This window comes from Cornus florida, unplaced genomic scaffold (assembly GCF_030987335.1).
Source record: "Cornus florida cultivar Cherokee Brave unplaced genomic scaffold, ASM3098733v1 CherokeeBrave_3.0.0_Hap2_Chr11, whole genome shotgun sequence".
In the NCBI taxonomy this organism is placed as follows: domain Eukaryota; kingdom Viridiplantae; phylum Streptophyta; class Magnoliopsida; order Cornales; family Cornaceae; genus Cornus; species Cornus florida.
This window is the reverse complement of record NW_026775581.1, coordinates 127,651,933-127,669,660: the sequence shown is the minus strand read 5'-3', so window position 1 is coordinate 127,669,660 and position 17,728 is coordinate 127,651,933. Positions and strand designations below refer to the sequence as shown.

The following is a 17,728-nucleotide window of genomic DNA, read 5'->3' as shown; positions in this document are numbered from 1 at the left end:
TGGAAAAATATAAACTGGATTAAAATTTCTATGGCCTGCATGTATGCACAAAACACTAAAATGTTATAGTGCCTTGAGTACGGTTCTTTTTTATGACTCAAAATTGTTTTCAAGAGTACAATTTTGGAAAATAAAAGGTTTCAAGAGGTGGTAAACATATAACAAAAGATATGCAAGCACACGTGTTTTAAGGCAACCACTAATACAAGTCAATAATTCAGACAGTTTTGTTTCCTCTTCAGTCAGAATCAGAATCAGGATCAGGATCCACAGAGGATCTCACTGTCCTGCGTATACTTTCGGGATAACCATTGTCTCCATTTCCATCTTCATCTTCTTTCTTTTCACTGATTATTCCTGTAAAAAGTGATGGTTTAGGAACTGTTTTGGGCTATGAATGGCAAAGCAATGACAAGAGCATTACCTTTCTTTATTAGTAGAACCTCCAGTGTCTTTGTGCTGAAATCATCTTTTCCTCCCAAATCCTGGAACCCAACCAGCCTATCTGCTGCAATTCCTTTCCTGAAAGGGAATCTCGCAAGTCTTCAATACGTGATCTAAAAAACCTCTACAAATATTCAGGCATGAAATAAAGAGCACAAGGCACATCCAAAACTGCAACTCTGGCCAGCTTCTGTCAGGCTGGAGGCCTCTTGGCCACCAGTTTGCCAATGACCAACCCAATCCAAGCTATCGGACCGAAACTCATCCCCACTTCAGAAATTAGAACTTAGATGATTTTGGTATTAAAAATAAAAAATAAAAGATTCAAAACTTTCTTTCTTGCTCACCAAAATAAGTATAAGTATAATGAAGACATGATGATAAGGTTATCCACCAGTAGGATGAAAAAATAAAGGAGCATTATGCCATAAAGGCACATTAAATCAAATAGAGAAATTACCAACAGGCCAATGGCCTAGTGATACCAAGCCTCTACTTCCCAAAGGGAGGGTTAGGGGTTCGAGCCTCAGTGAAGGCATGCGTGTGTGAGTACCAACTAAGAAAAGAAAAAAATATATATATGAAAGAGAGAAATTGAGAGGTGAATCAATAACTTATTGTGCCAGTTCATGGTTGAACATTAAAAATATATATGAGTGTTCAAAAACAAGGTTGCTTCACGGCCCGGAGAATGTCGCAATCAATCTACAGCTGATTTCCGTATAGGGGTTGAGTCACTCAACAAACAGGGAGGAAAAACACTTTGAATGCAGCAATGGCAGTGGCAAAGCAGCCTTGCTAAGATTTTGACTATGGCGAAGGATGAATCTAATGAGGATCCTTACAAGGGATTCTGATTTCAGGTTCCTAAAAATATAATAATAATAAATAAATAAATAAGTTTCTTATGCATGACACAGGTAAGCTTTAGGTTGGTCGAGTTATGGAACACATTTGCCAAAGCCCAAGAATTCAGAGAACAGGATAAGATTTTCCCAACCAAGCCCACCCAAAGGTAGTGCAGGTTGGTCCTACATGAGCAAGCTCCATCTCTAGGAACATCATAGTTGCAATATGACTGAATATTCCAATTGTTTTAATGCTTATTTAATCTTTTAGGCATCCGCATTTGCTAGCTTTTAAATTTTAGCTACTTTGCAATAAAACAGGAAAAGAACCAATATTCATGACTATGATTACTTGAGATCGGAATATTGTAAGATTATAAATTCTGTTTTCTTGCATGGTATGCCTCTTATAGAAGTGTTACATAAGTGCGCAAGAATGAATATTTAGAAAACGACACAAAACTGACCTGAATAATATGACACAAGGCAAAGTTTTGATTCCTAGTTTGGCAACAAAGAAAGGCGCATTCTGCATTTCAATTCGGATAGTTAGAGTCCCGTTTTGCAAATAAGATTCTAGTATTTACTTCAAACAAATGAATGAAAAATCAATATTACAATTACCACTCAGTCAAGGCAAAATCTAAGTAAATGACCCTTACTAGAAGGCGTAAAACATAGAAGCTGATATAAACTGACCTCAGCGTCCAACTTGATGAACTTGGTATCAACATGCCTTGGTGCAAGGGACTTCAAATGCTTATCCATTATCCTAGAAAGATATATCAACATGATTACATAAAATAACAACATATATGTTCCTGTTTGTGTGTATGCACGCATGCATGTTCTTGGGACTGACAGGAGAAGGTATTCCAACTCCCAATGAACACATTCAGGTTCAGTAAACTTATAAAGGAGTCCTGAAAGGTGTCAGAAGCTGGCACATCAAAGGGAATCTTGAGGTCAGTGCACCTTACAGAAGCTCATACCTCAAATGCAAGGTTCGTGTTCTGAGGTTAGATAATAAGTGCAAAACAAAGACAATAGTTTGGCTTTAATTAAAGCTATTTCTATAAGTCTATTCCAAACGAAATTTTCAGTTGCTGGATTTTGAAAATGGAGGGATTTAAAATCCCAAAAGGAACTCCAATTACCATCATTTGCTAAATGGACATATGGAGTGGAGCAGTAGTTTACAGTGTAGTTTTATCACTTCTTTACCTTTTCACCGGACCTAGAGTAAACGAATATATGAGACTCAGCATAAACCGAATCAAAATTTATATGGATTAAAATGGTATACTGTAGCCACGAGACCGCATCAGTATTTACTTTTATGCACTTGTATGATCTTATCATTTAAAATTTTTGGTTAAATAATGTGTGACCAAACCTCATGCCTCAATGGCCTGTCATCATGCATTTTTATTGTTTTTGTTGGATAAGGCTTGTCAACATGCATTTTAACACTCCAATTACAAACTTATCTTTCATTAAAGTAATCAGCAGGTATTTATACCACAATAACAAAGTAAATAGCATAGTGTGGATAAAATTATTCAAAACCAGTCAAATCGCCTTGCACTTTAGCACAACACATCCATCACAAATTTGGGAGTGTTCCACTTGTTATGCCAACAGCACCATCAGGAACCTGAGTTGGTTTAGAGCCCATTTGGGATTGCTTTTCTACTACAAAAAAGCATTTTCAATTTAAAAAATTGTAGTGAGATGTGCTCGGTGACAAAAATAAGTGCGGTTAGGTAGTAAAGATTTTATCAAAAAAGCGTGTTCACATGAAGCTACAAATCGTAGCTTTTAGAATTGCGTTTTAGGTAGAGGTAGATTTTTTTAGGTAACTATGTTTTTTTAAGACAATTTAATCCCTCTTTATTTTTTTTAAATAAAATTTTATCCCTGGTGTTAAAGGAATATATAATGATTATGCAAATCAATTTGTGTTGTCTGGGACACTGTCACAGATGACAGATCTGCACCACTACTATTATTGTTATCTTATCTAGTATGGCCCCTTAAAACCCCTATATTAGAAATTCAAATTATATTAAAAGTTTTTTTTTACTAGAAGTTTAGTTCAGTTTTACAATCATCCAGCCAGGAACCAAAGAAAATTCACATACCTGTAGCTAGATCAGAAATCTTCTTCGTCTCGTCTATTTGAGTATTCTGTAAATTCTATTTTATGGGTTAAAAAAATAAGCAATACAATTTCTGGAACTTCTATTCTGATTGTGAGTATTTCCTATTTATTAGGTGAGTTCATTTTACAATATCTATCGCAGTTAAGTTCTAAAATGTGCAAGTGTATCTAAAGAAGGGTTTGGATGCCAGATAAGGATGGATGCGCAAAGCATTGCTGCTCAGCTGAATAATTCTGGGTGAGGTTGGAAATTGGAAAAAAAATTAGATTTCACTCTTGGGTTAATTTAATTTAAAATTAAAGTCACATAAAGCTGTAGTTAGTATATTCATGAAAAAATCAAGCTATAATTAGCCGAACTAAACTTCAATCTTGAATCTTATACAATTTGAATTTCATAAAACATGAGTGCTGATGATGTTTTATTTTTTCCTTTTGCAAGCAATAATTCATCTTATATAGAACGGAAAAATACATACATAAGATAGGGATACTATTAGTAAATTCAGTAGTAAAAGTGTTTTAAGCAACATTGTTACCAAACAAATTTAAAAGTGATTTATACAATTCATCACCAAACGCATAAGATGTTTTTTACTGACAGCAGTTTTATAACAGTTCTACTACTAAAAGTGCTTTTATCATTCTAACAGCAATCCCAAACGGGCACTTAATAGAACGGCTATGGCAGTCCACTACAACACAATAAAGAGACAACCGAATAAATGAATTTGAGACATATACATATATATATATATATATATATATATTAGCAACCATATTAATACCTAATTAACATGTAAAGGACAATCTTTCAATTACTAAAAAGGCATCTTAAAGTGCACTCCAAAAGCCACAAAAAAAAAAAAAAATGTAAATTCATCTTAAATAACTCGTGTCAAATTAATAAATTTTCAAATCAACGATCAATATATTCATTGCAACCTCAGAAATCCAAAACACTGAAAAATCTAGGGCTTTCATTGAAAGTTTGTCTCCTTTTTTTTTTTTTTTTAATTTTTTAATACTAACACTGAAGCTATTAACAATATAAATTGCATAATTTTACATATTTTATAAATCCTTAATAAATGCAGTATAAGCCACACATGTTCTATAAACACTAGATGAGTTTTCATATTAAATAAGACAATGTATGGACACAGGATACCAAAGTTACAAGTAAATAAGATGACAAGATACATGTTTAAGATATGCATATCCCAACTCACATGAAAGCTCAAACATCCATATTTGCTGCTTGTCAGCCATGGTCGAAAAACTACAACCAATACTATACAGTTAATAATACTTTAGACTAATAAATTAATTTTACATGGAAATAACATCTAATTGTGCAATCTCAAGGCTTTTTTTCCCCTCATTTGTAGTATTAAGTTATCTATATTTACTACAATCAAGAATCAACACTAGATGAGTTTTCATATTAAATAAGACAATGTATGGACACAGGATAACAAAGTTACAAGTAAATGAGATGACAAGATACATGTTTAAGATATGCATATGCCAACTCACATGTGAGCTCAAACATCCATATTCGCGGCTTGTTAGCCATGGTCGAAAAAGTACAACCAATACTATGCAGTTATAATGGCAATACTTTAGACTAGGGGTAGCAATTTAAGCACAAACCCATTAAACCGCCCAAACCCGCCCACTAAAATTAAATCATTTGAGCACCCAAATTTAAGTGAGTAGGTGGGTAAAAAGTGGGTATCCATTCAATTCAAAGGTTAATGGTGGGTTAAGAGTGGGTACCCATCTTAACCCGTTCAAACAAAACCCTCTTTTCTCTTTACAATAATCATCATTTTCAACTTGTAGAAAGTAAGGAACTTGTTGTTGGAGAGGGAGAGAGAGAGAGAGAGAGAGAGAGAAAAGATATGGGACATGAGGAAAGAGAGGTGTTAGAGAGAGAATTGGACTTGTAGTGAGAGAAATTTAAAAGAGAAAAGTCAAAAGGGTATGTCATTAAGATGATAATGTGGGAAGTTTTGTAAAATTTTATTCAGTTTTTTTTATTGGTCCATACCATAAATTACACTATGGATACGAACCACCTAATATTTTCTGTCTCTACCTGCTTCTCTCTCCTATTTTTTTTTCGGCGCTCTCCTATTTTTTTCACTCTCCTATCTGCTTCTCTCTCTCTTATTAAATAAATCTTTCATTTCTTTTTTTTTTCCCATATTACCATATTGTTCCTTCAATTTTTATTTTACTGGATAAAAAAAATATAAGATTAAATCACCAGCAACGAATTAAAATCTTCATATGTTACCCGTCAAAGCTCCTTTATATATATATATATATATACACACACACATGTCAAACCTCCTTTATATATATATGACAAAGCTCCTTTTTCTATATATACGTGTGTGTGTAAATTTTTCGAATTAAAAAATAAATAAATAAATAAAAATTGTAATGTTGGAAACCAAAAAATTAATGGAAAACTGTTACAGGAACCTTTTTTTTTTCCCGGTAAAATTTTCAAATGTTACCCAGTCAAAGCTCCTTTTTCTATATATATATAAGTGAATTTTTCAGGAAAAAAAAAATTGCGATGCTGGAAACCAAAAAATTAATGAAAACTGCTACAGGAACCTTCTTCTTTTTTTATAATCAAAATAATTTGACAATTTGTGTTTAAAAATATTCAGGTCATCGGGTTGGATGTGAGTTGATTAACCCATTTAATACCCAAACCATTTATGACTCCCCATAAATGGGTTACTAATGGGTTATTGACCCATTACTGACTAGCCCATTCATAACTAGCCCAAAACCCACGCTAATAAATTAATTTTACATGGTAACATCTAATTGTGCAATCTCAAGTTTTTTTCCCCTCATTTGTACTATTATGTAATCCATATTTACTACAATCAAGAATCAGCATTGTGAATATAAGGCAAGGTACTTTTAGTACATGAACTTTTTTGTGTATATATCGCTTGTGTCCATATATATATAAGGCTCTGTGGTCGTGACTTGTGCATATATATCATGTTGAGTTGTGAGTGAAGACTGAAAAAGATAAAATGGGGCTTTTTTACATAAACGTGTATATATATGGCTCTGTCGCGTGAGTGGTGAGTGAAGACTGAAGGGGATGAATTTTTTTATGTATTTCAGACTTTCAGTACTTGACTCAGACTAGTGGCCCACTGGCCTTAAAGCTATCGGTTTTCATCAATCTCACCATGTACCTTCTCTCTCCCCAACATCCTCGATGCTCATGGTCTCTCTCATGTCGTTAGGTTGTTAACTATCCATCATATAAAAGGTAAATAGTTAAAATGGTAATACTTTTGGCAAATAAATTAACTCACAGCTCAGAAATCCATATTTGCTGCTTGTCAACCATGATTGAAAAACTATAACCAATACCAAACAGTTAAAATAGTAAAACTTTTGGCTAATAAATTAATTTTACATGGTAACATCTAATTGTGCAAGCTCAAGCTTTTTCACCCCTCATTTATGGTATTATGTTATTTATATTTACTACAATCAAGATTCAATCTAATTGTGCAAGCTCAAGTTTTTCCCCCCTCATTTATAGTATTATGATATTTATATTTACTTCAATCAAGAATCAACATTGTGAATACAAGGCAAAGTACTTTTAGTAAATGTATTTTTTATATATATATTCGTTCTACGAAGTAATTAGGTCATAGCTCATATCCACATACTCAAAACCCTGTATCCTAATATTATTTGGTCAATACCACAAAAGGATGAGATATCTGGAATCCGGACTTTAGGGACATAATAATCTAATGAGTAACCACTAAGTCAGTCGCTTCCACACTGTAGCCAAGCTAATTGAAATCTAGAACTTATGGGTACAAGAAGGTCCAGGTAATGTGAACTCAAATACTCAATCCCTTATCAGCCTGTGTGTTTGTGTGTGTGGTCCTCGTGCATTTGAGAGAGAGAGAGAGAGAGAGAGAGATTTCGGAGTCAAAGCATTACTTGCAACGGTAGAACTCGCGATGGTAGAAGTGACAGATCACTTTTTCACTCGCAGTGACTTCACCCAAGAAGTCCCCTTCTGTTATCTCCCTATACTCCCCATGCCCTTGCTTCTTCAATGCCTGTCGCTTCTCAGCTTCTTTCTATTCAAAGAAATCCAAGCATAATGACTTTTCCAATTCAGATAGTTTACCCCAAATCTAAATAACAAACTGCACGTGGATGTATTTGATAAGAATAAATAACTAACCTTAAGAGCCGCGATCCTATCGGCATGTAATTTTTCCAGTTCAGGATCCTGATATCACCAAGTGCAGGTAAACACAACATGGAGTATAAAGATAGATGCGCGCAAAGGAAGCAAAGTAGATAGTTTTATTTTCTAGGTAAGTAATATGCAATATAGAAGAATTATCCAACTTACATCCATCAGCTCATCAAGATCGACCTCCTCATTAACAGAGGTAGATGTCTGTACCCTTTCTTGAGATAACAATTCCTATAAGATGAGTGAATGGGCAAATGAAACACCCTAACAATCAGCAAAGCAATATGCTGCTAGCAATGTGAAACTAATTAACATTACACTATTCATTTTCCTTACATAGTCAATTTAGCCTTCCTGAGTCTTAAATTGTATTTTCTGTCCCTAATTTTATCATATATATATATATATATATACACACACACACACACACACTGAAGTAAAACAGAACAAACAGACTAACAATGGGAAAGATAATAGATCATATTAAATAGGTTCTTCCCTGACAAAACTAAATTCATGTTCAAAAATGAAAAAAAAAAAAAAAAAAAAAAGGGAAGTATTTACGTAATTAGAAAGAATGGGAAAATGATTCAAGAAATACCTTTTGATAATTACGAGCTGCTGCTGCCATTACATTTCCAAATGCTAAATTGGACAGAGTCGATTTAACCGAGTCGGGATCCATCTCTCTATTTCTACAATAGAAAACAAAAATAAAAACGAAATTGTGTATCTGAATAGGGATCAGGGAGGGTATGCTAATTCCGACAATTCGATCATTAAAGACGCATCTGTAAGACTAAGACCCAAGTTTTAAATATAAGAAAAACAATTTTAATGAATAGACCACCCATATAAATCAATTTTATTTAAACCAATCGCCAATTGCAGTAGCCCTTACCCGGAGATGTAGGACTTGGGAAAACAACCTTCGGAACCCTAACCCTAGGTCGGTTCCCGTTTCAGTGAAATGTACTTTGAAACGGCTTCTGCAATGTGCACACAAACAAAGCCTAAGAAGTAAAGATCTGGGTTGTGCAATGTGAGATAGAAGAAAAGTGAAAGAAATTAGGAACGAGTGGTGATGGGTTTGCTAGAGAGAGAAAATAGTTTTGCTGGAGAGAGAAGTAGTGAGAGAAATAAAAATGAGATGTTGAATTCAGATGGGTCGTTAGATTTCTAACCGGTTTAAAATGGGTTTGATTATTTTTATTTTGGACACTTGTCATATTTTGATTGGGTTCACCTTCCCTTTTGTTGCCCTCTGGGCCTGTGTACTGGACTAATTTTATGGCCATGTTTTAATTTGCATTGGTCCTTTATTATAATGGCCTGTTTTGTAATCCTTCAGCTAAAGCTGAAGGACATGTACATATTATTTATTTATTTATATTGCTTAACATTACTTTTCAAAAAAAATTAAAATAAAATTGCTTAACATTTTGGCTCATTTGTTTGGATGTAAAATATTTTTTATAAAATATATTTTTATTTTTTGGTATTTGATTGTCGTAAAATATTTAGGAAAAAAATATATATTAAAATTTAACAAAAATAACTTATCCATAAATTTTTGACAAGTTATTTTACATGCCCTCGATGAGCTTGACCTCAACATAAACCTTTGTCAAACACTAAAAAAGTTAATTAAAAAAATATTTTTTCAAAAAAAATATTTTACATCGAAACAAACAGGTAAGAAAAAAAATAATTTCCACCAAAATTTAGGGAGGCGAACTCTAATTTTTCTATACAAAATTATCGTTAGTTGCCATAAATAAATAATTTTAAGAAGAGTTGCCACAAAAAATTTGGAGGGCTGACCCCTCCCCACCGCCCCGTCCAAGAGGAAGTAGGGGTGCAACTTGATATACTTGAGTTGGACAACTCAAATTTGGATGATTATTTTTGCAGTTGGGGTTGGGCTTAGATAGGATTTTTTTAACCTAAACTTCATTAGGATTGGACTTGGGTTAATGAGCTAGCAACCTACCCAACCCGAACCCGATTTGTAATATTATTTTCATGTATAATTTTTATTTTAAATATATTATATATAATATTCAAATTATGAAGACATTTTTCTTTTCAACTTCCTTTGCAAATTCGAGTTTAAAAATATAATAATGAGTTGGCCTTGTGTTGAAGGTACAGAAACATCGATCAAAAACCATTTGAAGAGAGCAAAACAATAAATTTATATAAATATGCTAAATTGTACTTATTAATGTATAAGTCAAATTATTAACACAAATATGATACTAAGGTATATATATAACTCAAATTAATATAGTAAGATTGAGAACAAAAGTTCAAAGCTGGCTAACCAATACTTACAAATACCCAAGATGGGTAGCCATATGTGGATGTGCTTTAAATTTTGGTGACAACTTGAAGCGACATAAGGAGCACAAAAGACTCATTTTAAGCCACTCTATAATGCAGTGGACATGGTATATATGAGAGCATGTTGCGGGCAACCCAATGAATATCTCTACTTGTTCCTCCTCATCACCTTCAAATTTCAGAGTTTCTAATTCCGGGAAGCACTTATTCATAGCTCGTTCCAACAATGAGGATTCCAAGTCACGCTCATACTTTCTGTCCAAGACCGCCATGTGTCCCTCACCGAATTCCTTATGCTCCACGTTATTACACACAAGTCCACAAAAGCATGATCCGACTCTATCATCTCAGAAACAAATTGATGGTGTCGTAACACACGGTCTTCCTTTTCCCTAGCCCAGTCCATTGCTTGGATTTCATGACAGGGTAAAATCACTATAATCTCAAGTCAAGTGTTAAGTTTTTGAATATTTTATGTTCTCTTGTTTGGGCCACTAATGGACAGTTTCACTTTCGTGTTTTCTTGTTTGCCCATCTCCTCCTGTTTGGGCCGTGGGTATACCCCATGTGTTTATTGTAATTGTTTTTTCGCCGCCGGGGGAGGACAAACAAACAGACATGTACAATTTTTCAATATTTGTTTCAAGTGCGCTCGTTTTTAGAGGTAAAATTATTTAGTGGTAATTGAAGTTTGCCATAATAAAATGACAAATATCCATTTGTCACGCACCATGTATTTGTAAAGGGATTGTATCACGCAGGGTACATGTAAGAATTAATGAGGTATCTGCATGACATAAATAGACTAGAGTTATAGAGTCTTTTAAATTAATGCAGAGTTTTTGAGGTTTGTAAAAGGTAGTAAATTTTAGAATATTTTAAAATAATGAAGAATTTTGTAGTGTTGTAAATATTTAAGAAAAATTATGTAGAGAGCAGGATGCCTATAAATAGAATTGGTGTTTTCATTTGTTTGTAGAGAACAAGTTTTTGCTAGTAGGGTGGATAGAATAATAAGTTGTGCTTGGGTTGAGGGTACATAAACATCTTTCAAAAATCATTTGAAAGAAGCAAAACAATAAATTTATATAAATATGCTAAATCGAACTTATTAATGTATAACTTAAATTATTTACTTATTAATGTATAACTTAAATTATTTACAGAATTAAGAGATGGTAAAGAAAGGAATTATATGGATGGTGACAACTTTTAGGGCATCGAATTTCTCCAACTCCGCCCGAGGAGACCATAGGAGTTATGCAAGGCTACATGGACGACATCTGATCTTGATCTGGCTTGTGGTGGCCATATACAAAAATGAGAGATCTAGAGAGGGAATTGAATTGAAGGAGTTACTACATGCATATTTATATACTTGTGCATCCACTAACCTAATCCTCGTGAGAGTGGATACATAATCAGACTAATTTTATTAGGCAGCAATATGATCAGCTAGGACCATAGTTAGGTGGAGTTACAACTTATTTCTAAATGAATTTTTAAATTTGAGTTTGCAATCCGATTTTAAAGTTGATTTAATTCGGGTTGCACACACGGGCCTACATGTATGCACAAAACACTAAAAATGTTATAGTGACGAGTACAGTTACATTGCTACGGTTTTCAAATTAGATGACTCAAAATTGTTTAGAAGAGTACAATTTTGAAAAAAAAAAAAAAGCTTCAAGAGGTGGTAAACATAGATAAATATAACAAGATATGCAAGCACATGTTTAAGGCAACCACCAATACAAATCAATACAGGCACTTTATTTCCTCTTCAGTCAGAATCAGAATCAGGATCCACAGAGGATCTCACAGTCCTGCGTATACTTTCGGGATAACCATCGTATCCATCTTCTTCTTCTTTCTTTTCACTAATTATCCCTGTAAAAAGTGATGGTTTAGGAACTGTTTTGGGATATGATTAGCAAAGCAATGACAGGAGCATCCTTTCTTTATTAGTAGAACCTCGAGTGTCTTTGTGCTGAAATCGTCTTTTCCTCCCAAATCCTGAAACCCAACCAGCCTATCTGCTGCAATTCCTTTACTGAAAGGGAATCTCGCAAGTCTTCAATACATGATCTTAAAAGCCTCTACAAATATTGAGGCATAAAATTAAGCATACAAGGCACTTCCAAAACTGCAACTCTGGCCACCTTCTGTCGGCCTGGAGACCTATTGGCCACCACTCTCCCGGTGAACAACAACCCAATCCAAGCTATCAGACCCAAACTCAACCCCACTTCAGAAATTAGATCTTAAATGCTTTTGGCATTAAAAATAAAAAATTAAAGATTCAAAACTTTCTTTCTTGCTCACCAAAATAAGTAAAAAGTATAACGAAGACATGATGAAAAGGTTTATCCACCAGTAGGTTGAAAAATAGAGACTTGACTCTAATGAAGACAAACCTCAAATCTTTTCTCTAGAAACTTCTGGCTTTTTAATAGAAAATTATTTTTTTTACTATTAAATGAAAAAATATGTATATACGATACGATCTAGAAGGGGAAAAAAAAAAAAACAAAAGAAGCATTATGCCATAAAGGCGCATTAAATCAAAGAGAGAAATTGAGGGGTAAACCGTGAATCAAGAACTTATAGTACCAATTCATGGTTGATCATTAAAAAAATATATGAATGTTCAAGAATGAGGTTGCTTCATGGTCCGGAGAATGCCGCAATCAATCTACAGCTGATATCCGTATCGGGGTTGAGTCACTCAACAAACAAGGAGGAAAAACACTTTGAATGCAACATGGGAGTGGCAAAGCAGCCTTGCTAGGATTTTGATTATGGTGAAGGATGATGAATCTACTGACGATCCTTAAAAGGGGTTCTTACTTCAGTTTCCGAAAAATAATAATAATAATAATAAATAAATAAATTTACTATGCATGGCACAGGTAAGCTTCAGGTTGGTCATGGAACACATTTGCCAAAGCCCAAGAATTCAGAGGACAGGATAAGATTTTCCAAACCAATCCCACCCAAAGGTTGTGCAGGTCAGTCCTACCTGAGCAAGCTGCATCTCTAGGTACATCATAGTTGCAATATGGCTGAACATTCCAATTGTTTTAATGTTTATTTGATCTTTTAGGCACCCACATTTGCTAGTGCATCAATTTAGGATATTTAGCTACTTTGCAATAAAACAGGAAAAGAAACAAAGTTCATGACTATGATTACTTGAGACTGGAATGTTGTAAGATAAAAATTTCTGTTTTCTTGCATGGTATACCTCTTATAGAACTACTCCATTACACAAGTGTGTAAGAAAGAATATTTAAGAAACAATACAAGACTGACCTGAATAATATGACACAAGGCAAAGTTTTGATTCCTAGTTTGGCAACAAAGAAAGGCGCATTCTGCATTTCAATTCAGATAATTAGAATCCCATTTTGCATCTAATGTTCTAGAATTTACTTCAAACAAATGAATGAAAAATCAATATTACAATTACCACTCAGTTAAGGCTAAATCTGAGTAAATGACCCATACTAGACCGTAAAACATAAGAGCTGATATAAACTGACCTCAGCGTCCAACTTGATGAACTTGGTATCAACATGCCTTGGTGCAAGGGACTTCAAATGCTTATCCATTATCCTAGAACGATATATCAACATGATTACATAAAATAACAACATATATGTTCCTGTTTGTGTGTATGCATGTTCTTGGGACTGACAAGACTCGTGCAAGAGGTGAAAAGATATTCCAACTCCCAATGAACCATTCACGTTCAGTAAACTTATAAAGGTGTCCTGAAAGGTGTCAGAAGCTTGCACACCAAGGGGAATCTCAAATGCAAGGTTCATGTAAGGGGTGCAGTTTATTATGAGGCTCTCCTGATGTGACATTATAAGTTTAAAACAAAGACAATAGTTTGGCTTTGATTAAAGCTATTTCTATAATATTCCAAACAAAATTTTCAGTTGCTGGATTTTGAAAATGGAGGGGTTTAAAACCCCAAAAGAAACTCCAATTCCCATCATTTGCCAAATGGACATCATGGAGTGGAGCATTAGTTTAAGGTGTAGTTTTATCACTTCTTTACCTTTTCTCCAAACCTAGAGTAAACGAATATATAAGACTCAGAATAAACCATATCAAAACTTATATGGATGAAAATGGTTAACTGCAGCCAAAGGACCGCATCAGTATTTACTTTTATGCACTTGTATGATATTATCCTTTATTTAAAAAATTTGGTTAAAGAATGCTGGACCAAACCTCATGCCTCGAGGGCTTGTCATCATGCATTTTTATTGTTTTTGTCAGATAAGGCTTGTCAACATGCATTTTAACATTCCAATTACAAATTTATCTTCCATTAAAGTAATCAGCAAGTATTTATACCACAATAACAAAGTAAATAGCATAGTGTGGATAAAATTATTCAAAACCAGACAAATAGCCTTTCACTTTAGCACAGCAAATCCATCACAAATTTGGGAGTGTTCCACTTGTTATGCCAACAGCAGCATCGGGAACCTAGGTTGGTTTAATAGAACGGCTATGGCAGTCCACTACAGCACAATCATAAGACAACCGAACAAATGAATTTGAGATATAAAGCACAGTTCTCGAAGTAGCATTTTAAGCCTATACGCATTGAAATGAGTTTTTTCCCCCAAAAGTATAGAAATATGTTAAAAGGTCATATGAAGCCTACGAATGTGTTCAATATGCATGCTGAGAATAAAATGTACATATTACATGTTGGACAAATACTGCAATAATGGTTAACCAATAATGCAATAATGAAAATTTTGTAGTAAAATATGACTAGACAAGGAGAGGGAGCACCATTGACTTTGAGATCAAGAAAGAGTTGACGATTAGCAACCATATTAATACCTAATTAACATGTAAAGGACAATCTTTGAATTACTAAAAAGGCATCTTAATATGCATTCCACAAGCCCCAAAAAATTTGTAAATTCACCTTGACTAACTCAAGTCAAATTAATATATTATCAAAGCAACGATCAATATATTCATCGCAACCTCAGAAATCCAGAACACTGAAAAATCTAGGGCTTTCATTGAAAGTCTGTCTCCTTTTTTTTCTCTCTTTTTGTGCTTTTGAATACCAATGGTAAAGCTATTAACAATATAAATTGCATAATTTCACATATTTTATCAATCCTTAATATATGTAGTGCCAGCCACACATTTTCTGTAAGCTCAAACATCCATATTTGCTGATTGTCAACCATGGTTGAAAAACAACAACCATTACTAAACAGTTAAAATGGTAATTCTTTTGGCTAATAAATTAATTTTACATGGTAACATCTAATTGTGCAATCTCAAGCCTTTCCCCCCTCATTTATAGTATTATGTTATCTATATTTACTACAATCAAAATCATCATTGTGAATATAAGGCAAGGTACTTTTAGTAAATGTAAATTTTATATTCTTTCTAAGAAATAATTAGGTCATGGGTCATATCCACATACTCAAAACCCCACATCCTAAGATTATTTGGTCAAGTAGATACAACAAAATGATGAGATATCTGGAATCCAGAATTTGGGGACCTAATGATCCAATGAGGAACCACTATGTTAGTCTCTTCCACACTGTAACCAAGCTGAATGAAATCTAGAACTAATGGGTACAAGAAGGTCCATGTAATGTGAACTCAATCCCTTATCAGGCAGTGTGATTGTGTGTGTGGTCCTCATGCACACGTGAGTGTATGAGTGAGAGAGAGAGAGAGAGAGAGATTTCAGAGTCAAGCTTTACTTGCAACGGTAGAACTCGTGATGGTAGAAGTGACAGATCACTTTTTCACTGGCAGTGACTTCACCCAAGAAGTCCCCTTCTGTTATCCCCCTATACTCTCCATGTCCTTGCTTCTTCAATGCCTGTCGCTTCTCAGCTTCTTTCTATTCAAACAAATCCAAGCATAATGATTTTTCCAATTCAGATAGTTTACCCCAAATCTAAATAAGAAACTGCATGTGGATGCATTTGATAAGAATGAATTGCTAACCTTAAGAGCCGCGATCCTATCGGCATGTAATTTTTCCAGTTCAGGATCCTGATATCACCAATTGCAGGTAAACACAACATGGAGTAAAAAGATAGATGCACACAAAGCAAGCAAAGTAGATAGTTTTATTTTCTAGGCAAGTAATACGCAAAATACAAGCATTATACAACTTACATCCATCAGCTCATCAATATCGACCTCCTCATTAACAGAGGTAGATTCCTGTACCCTTTCTTGAGATAACAATTCCTGTAAGATGAGTGAATGGGCAAATGAAACACCATAACAATCAGCATAGCAATATGCTGCTAGCAATGTGAAACTAATTAACATTACACTATTCATTTTCCTTACATAGTCAATTTAACCTTTCTGAGTCTTAAAATTGTATTTTCTGTCCCTAATTATATATATATATATATGGACAAAACTTGCCTACTAACCAGTGAGTAGGTCATCTCTACTGGCCGCTAACGTGGTCCAATTATAAATTCACACATAGTCTGCAATTATAAAATCAGGAAAGTGATAAATAAGGAAATCAGGGAGGGTGACTGAATTTATTCTAAAAATATTATTATCCTTATTTATCACTTTCCTAATTTTGTAATGACAGACTATTTGGGCATTTGTAATTGGACCACATCAGCGGCTCACCCGTGAGTATGCAAGTCTTGTCACACTGAAGTAAAACATAACAAAAGACTAACAATGGGAAAGATGATAGATTATATTAAATACATATCAAATAGGAACTTCCCGGACAAAACTAAATTCATGTTCAAAAATGAAAAAGGGTAAATAGGGAAGTATTTACGAAATTAGAAAAAATGGGAAAATGATTCAACAAATACCTTTTGATAATTACAAGCTGCCGCTGCCATTACATTTCCAAATGCTAAATTGGACAGAGTCGATTTAACTGAGTCGGGATCCATCTTTCTATTTCTACAAAGAAAAAATTGAAATTGTATATCTGAATAAGGATCGAGGAGTGTACGATAATTCTGACAATTCGATCATTAAAGGTGCATATGTAACACCAAAAACTATATAAATATAGGAATAACAAATAAATTGAATAGATCGCTCATATAGATCGATTTTAGTTAAACCAATTGACAATTGCAGTAGCCCTTACCTTGAGATGTAGGAATTGGGAAAACAATCTCTGGAACCCTAACCCTAGGTCGCTACGTTCGAGTGAAATGCCTTTTGACCGGCACAAACAAGCCTAAGAAGTAAATATCTGGGTTTTGCAGAGTGAGATAGTGTGGAGAAGGGCAAAGAAGTCTAACCCGCCCAGATCGTCAATATATTTCAAGTTTTGAACCACTAGGTGTCAATAATCTGGTCTTTAAAATGTACGGAGTATGAGTTATTCGAACAAAAAGAAAAGAAAAGAAAAGAAAAAATTAAAAAAAGGAGAAAGACGAATTTTAGTTTGGGACAAGCGTATAAAACACCCTAAAAGTATACTTAGGATAGCACTTTTATCTTATATTTTAAAAAATGTGCAAAAAAATATCCCTAATCTTTTCACATTCTGCAAAAAAATACCCCTTCTGACATAAATTAGTATTGTAATATCCGTTTTACCTTTTTACTCTTTTTAAAATGCCCAAAGGG

At 34.1% G+C, this 17,728-nt stretch overlaps 2 protein-coding genes across 2 annotated transcripts; both read right to left on the bottom strand.

Annotated features, from left to right (window-relative positions):
* LOC132283760 (thioredoxin domain-containing protein PLP3B-like) lies at nucleotides 1-8,902 on the bottom strand. The gene is made up of 9 exons (XM_059785770.1): nucleotides 8,637-8,902; nucleotides 8,337-8,430; nucleotides 7,892-7,966; nucleotides 7,718-7,765; nucleotides 7,468-7,610; nucleotides 1,992-2,064; nucleotides 1,760-1,821; nucleotides 425-522; nucleotides 1-357 (listed from the first exon to the last, which is right to left on the bottom strand). The coding sequence occupies exons 2-9, from the start codon at nucleotides 8,418-8,420 to the stop codon at nucleotides 239-241; spliced, it is 702 nt and encodes a 233-aa protein (XP_059641753.1). The 5' UTR covers nucleotides 8,421-8,430; nucleotides 8,637-8,902; the 3' UTR covers nucleotides 1-238.
* A 2,748-nt stretch (nucleotides 8,903-11,650) lies between these two features.
* LOC132282615 (thioredoxin domain-containing protein PLP3B-like) lies at nucleotides 11,651-17,444 on the bottom strand. The gene is made up of 9 exons (XM_059784349.1): nucleotides 17,241-17,444; nucleotides 16,954-17,047; nucleotides 16,274-16,348; nucleotides 16,100-16,147; nucleotides 15,850-15,992; nucleotides 13,627-13,699; nucleotides 13,397-13,458; nucleotides 12,039-12,134; nucleotides 11,651-11,973 (listed from the first exon to the last, which is right to left on the bottom strand). The coding sequence occupies exons 2-9, from the start codon at nucleotides 17,035-17,037 to the stop codon at nucleotides 11,865-11,867; spliced, it is 690 nt and encodes a 229-aa protein (XP_059640332.1). The 5' UTR covers nucleotides 17,038-17,047; nucleotides 17,241-17,444; the 3' UTR covers nucleotides 11,651-11,864.
* Between the last annotated feature and the right edge of the window lie 284 nt (nucleotides 17,445-17,728).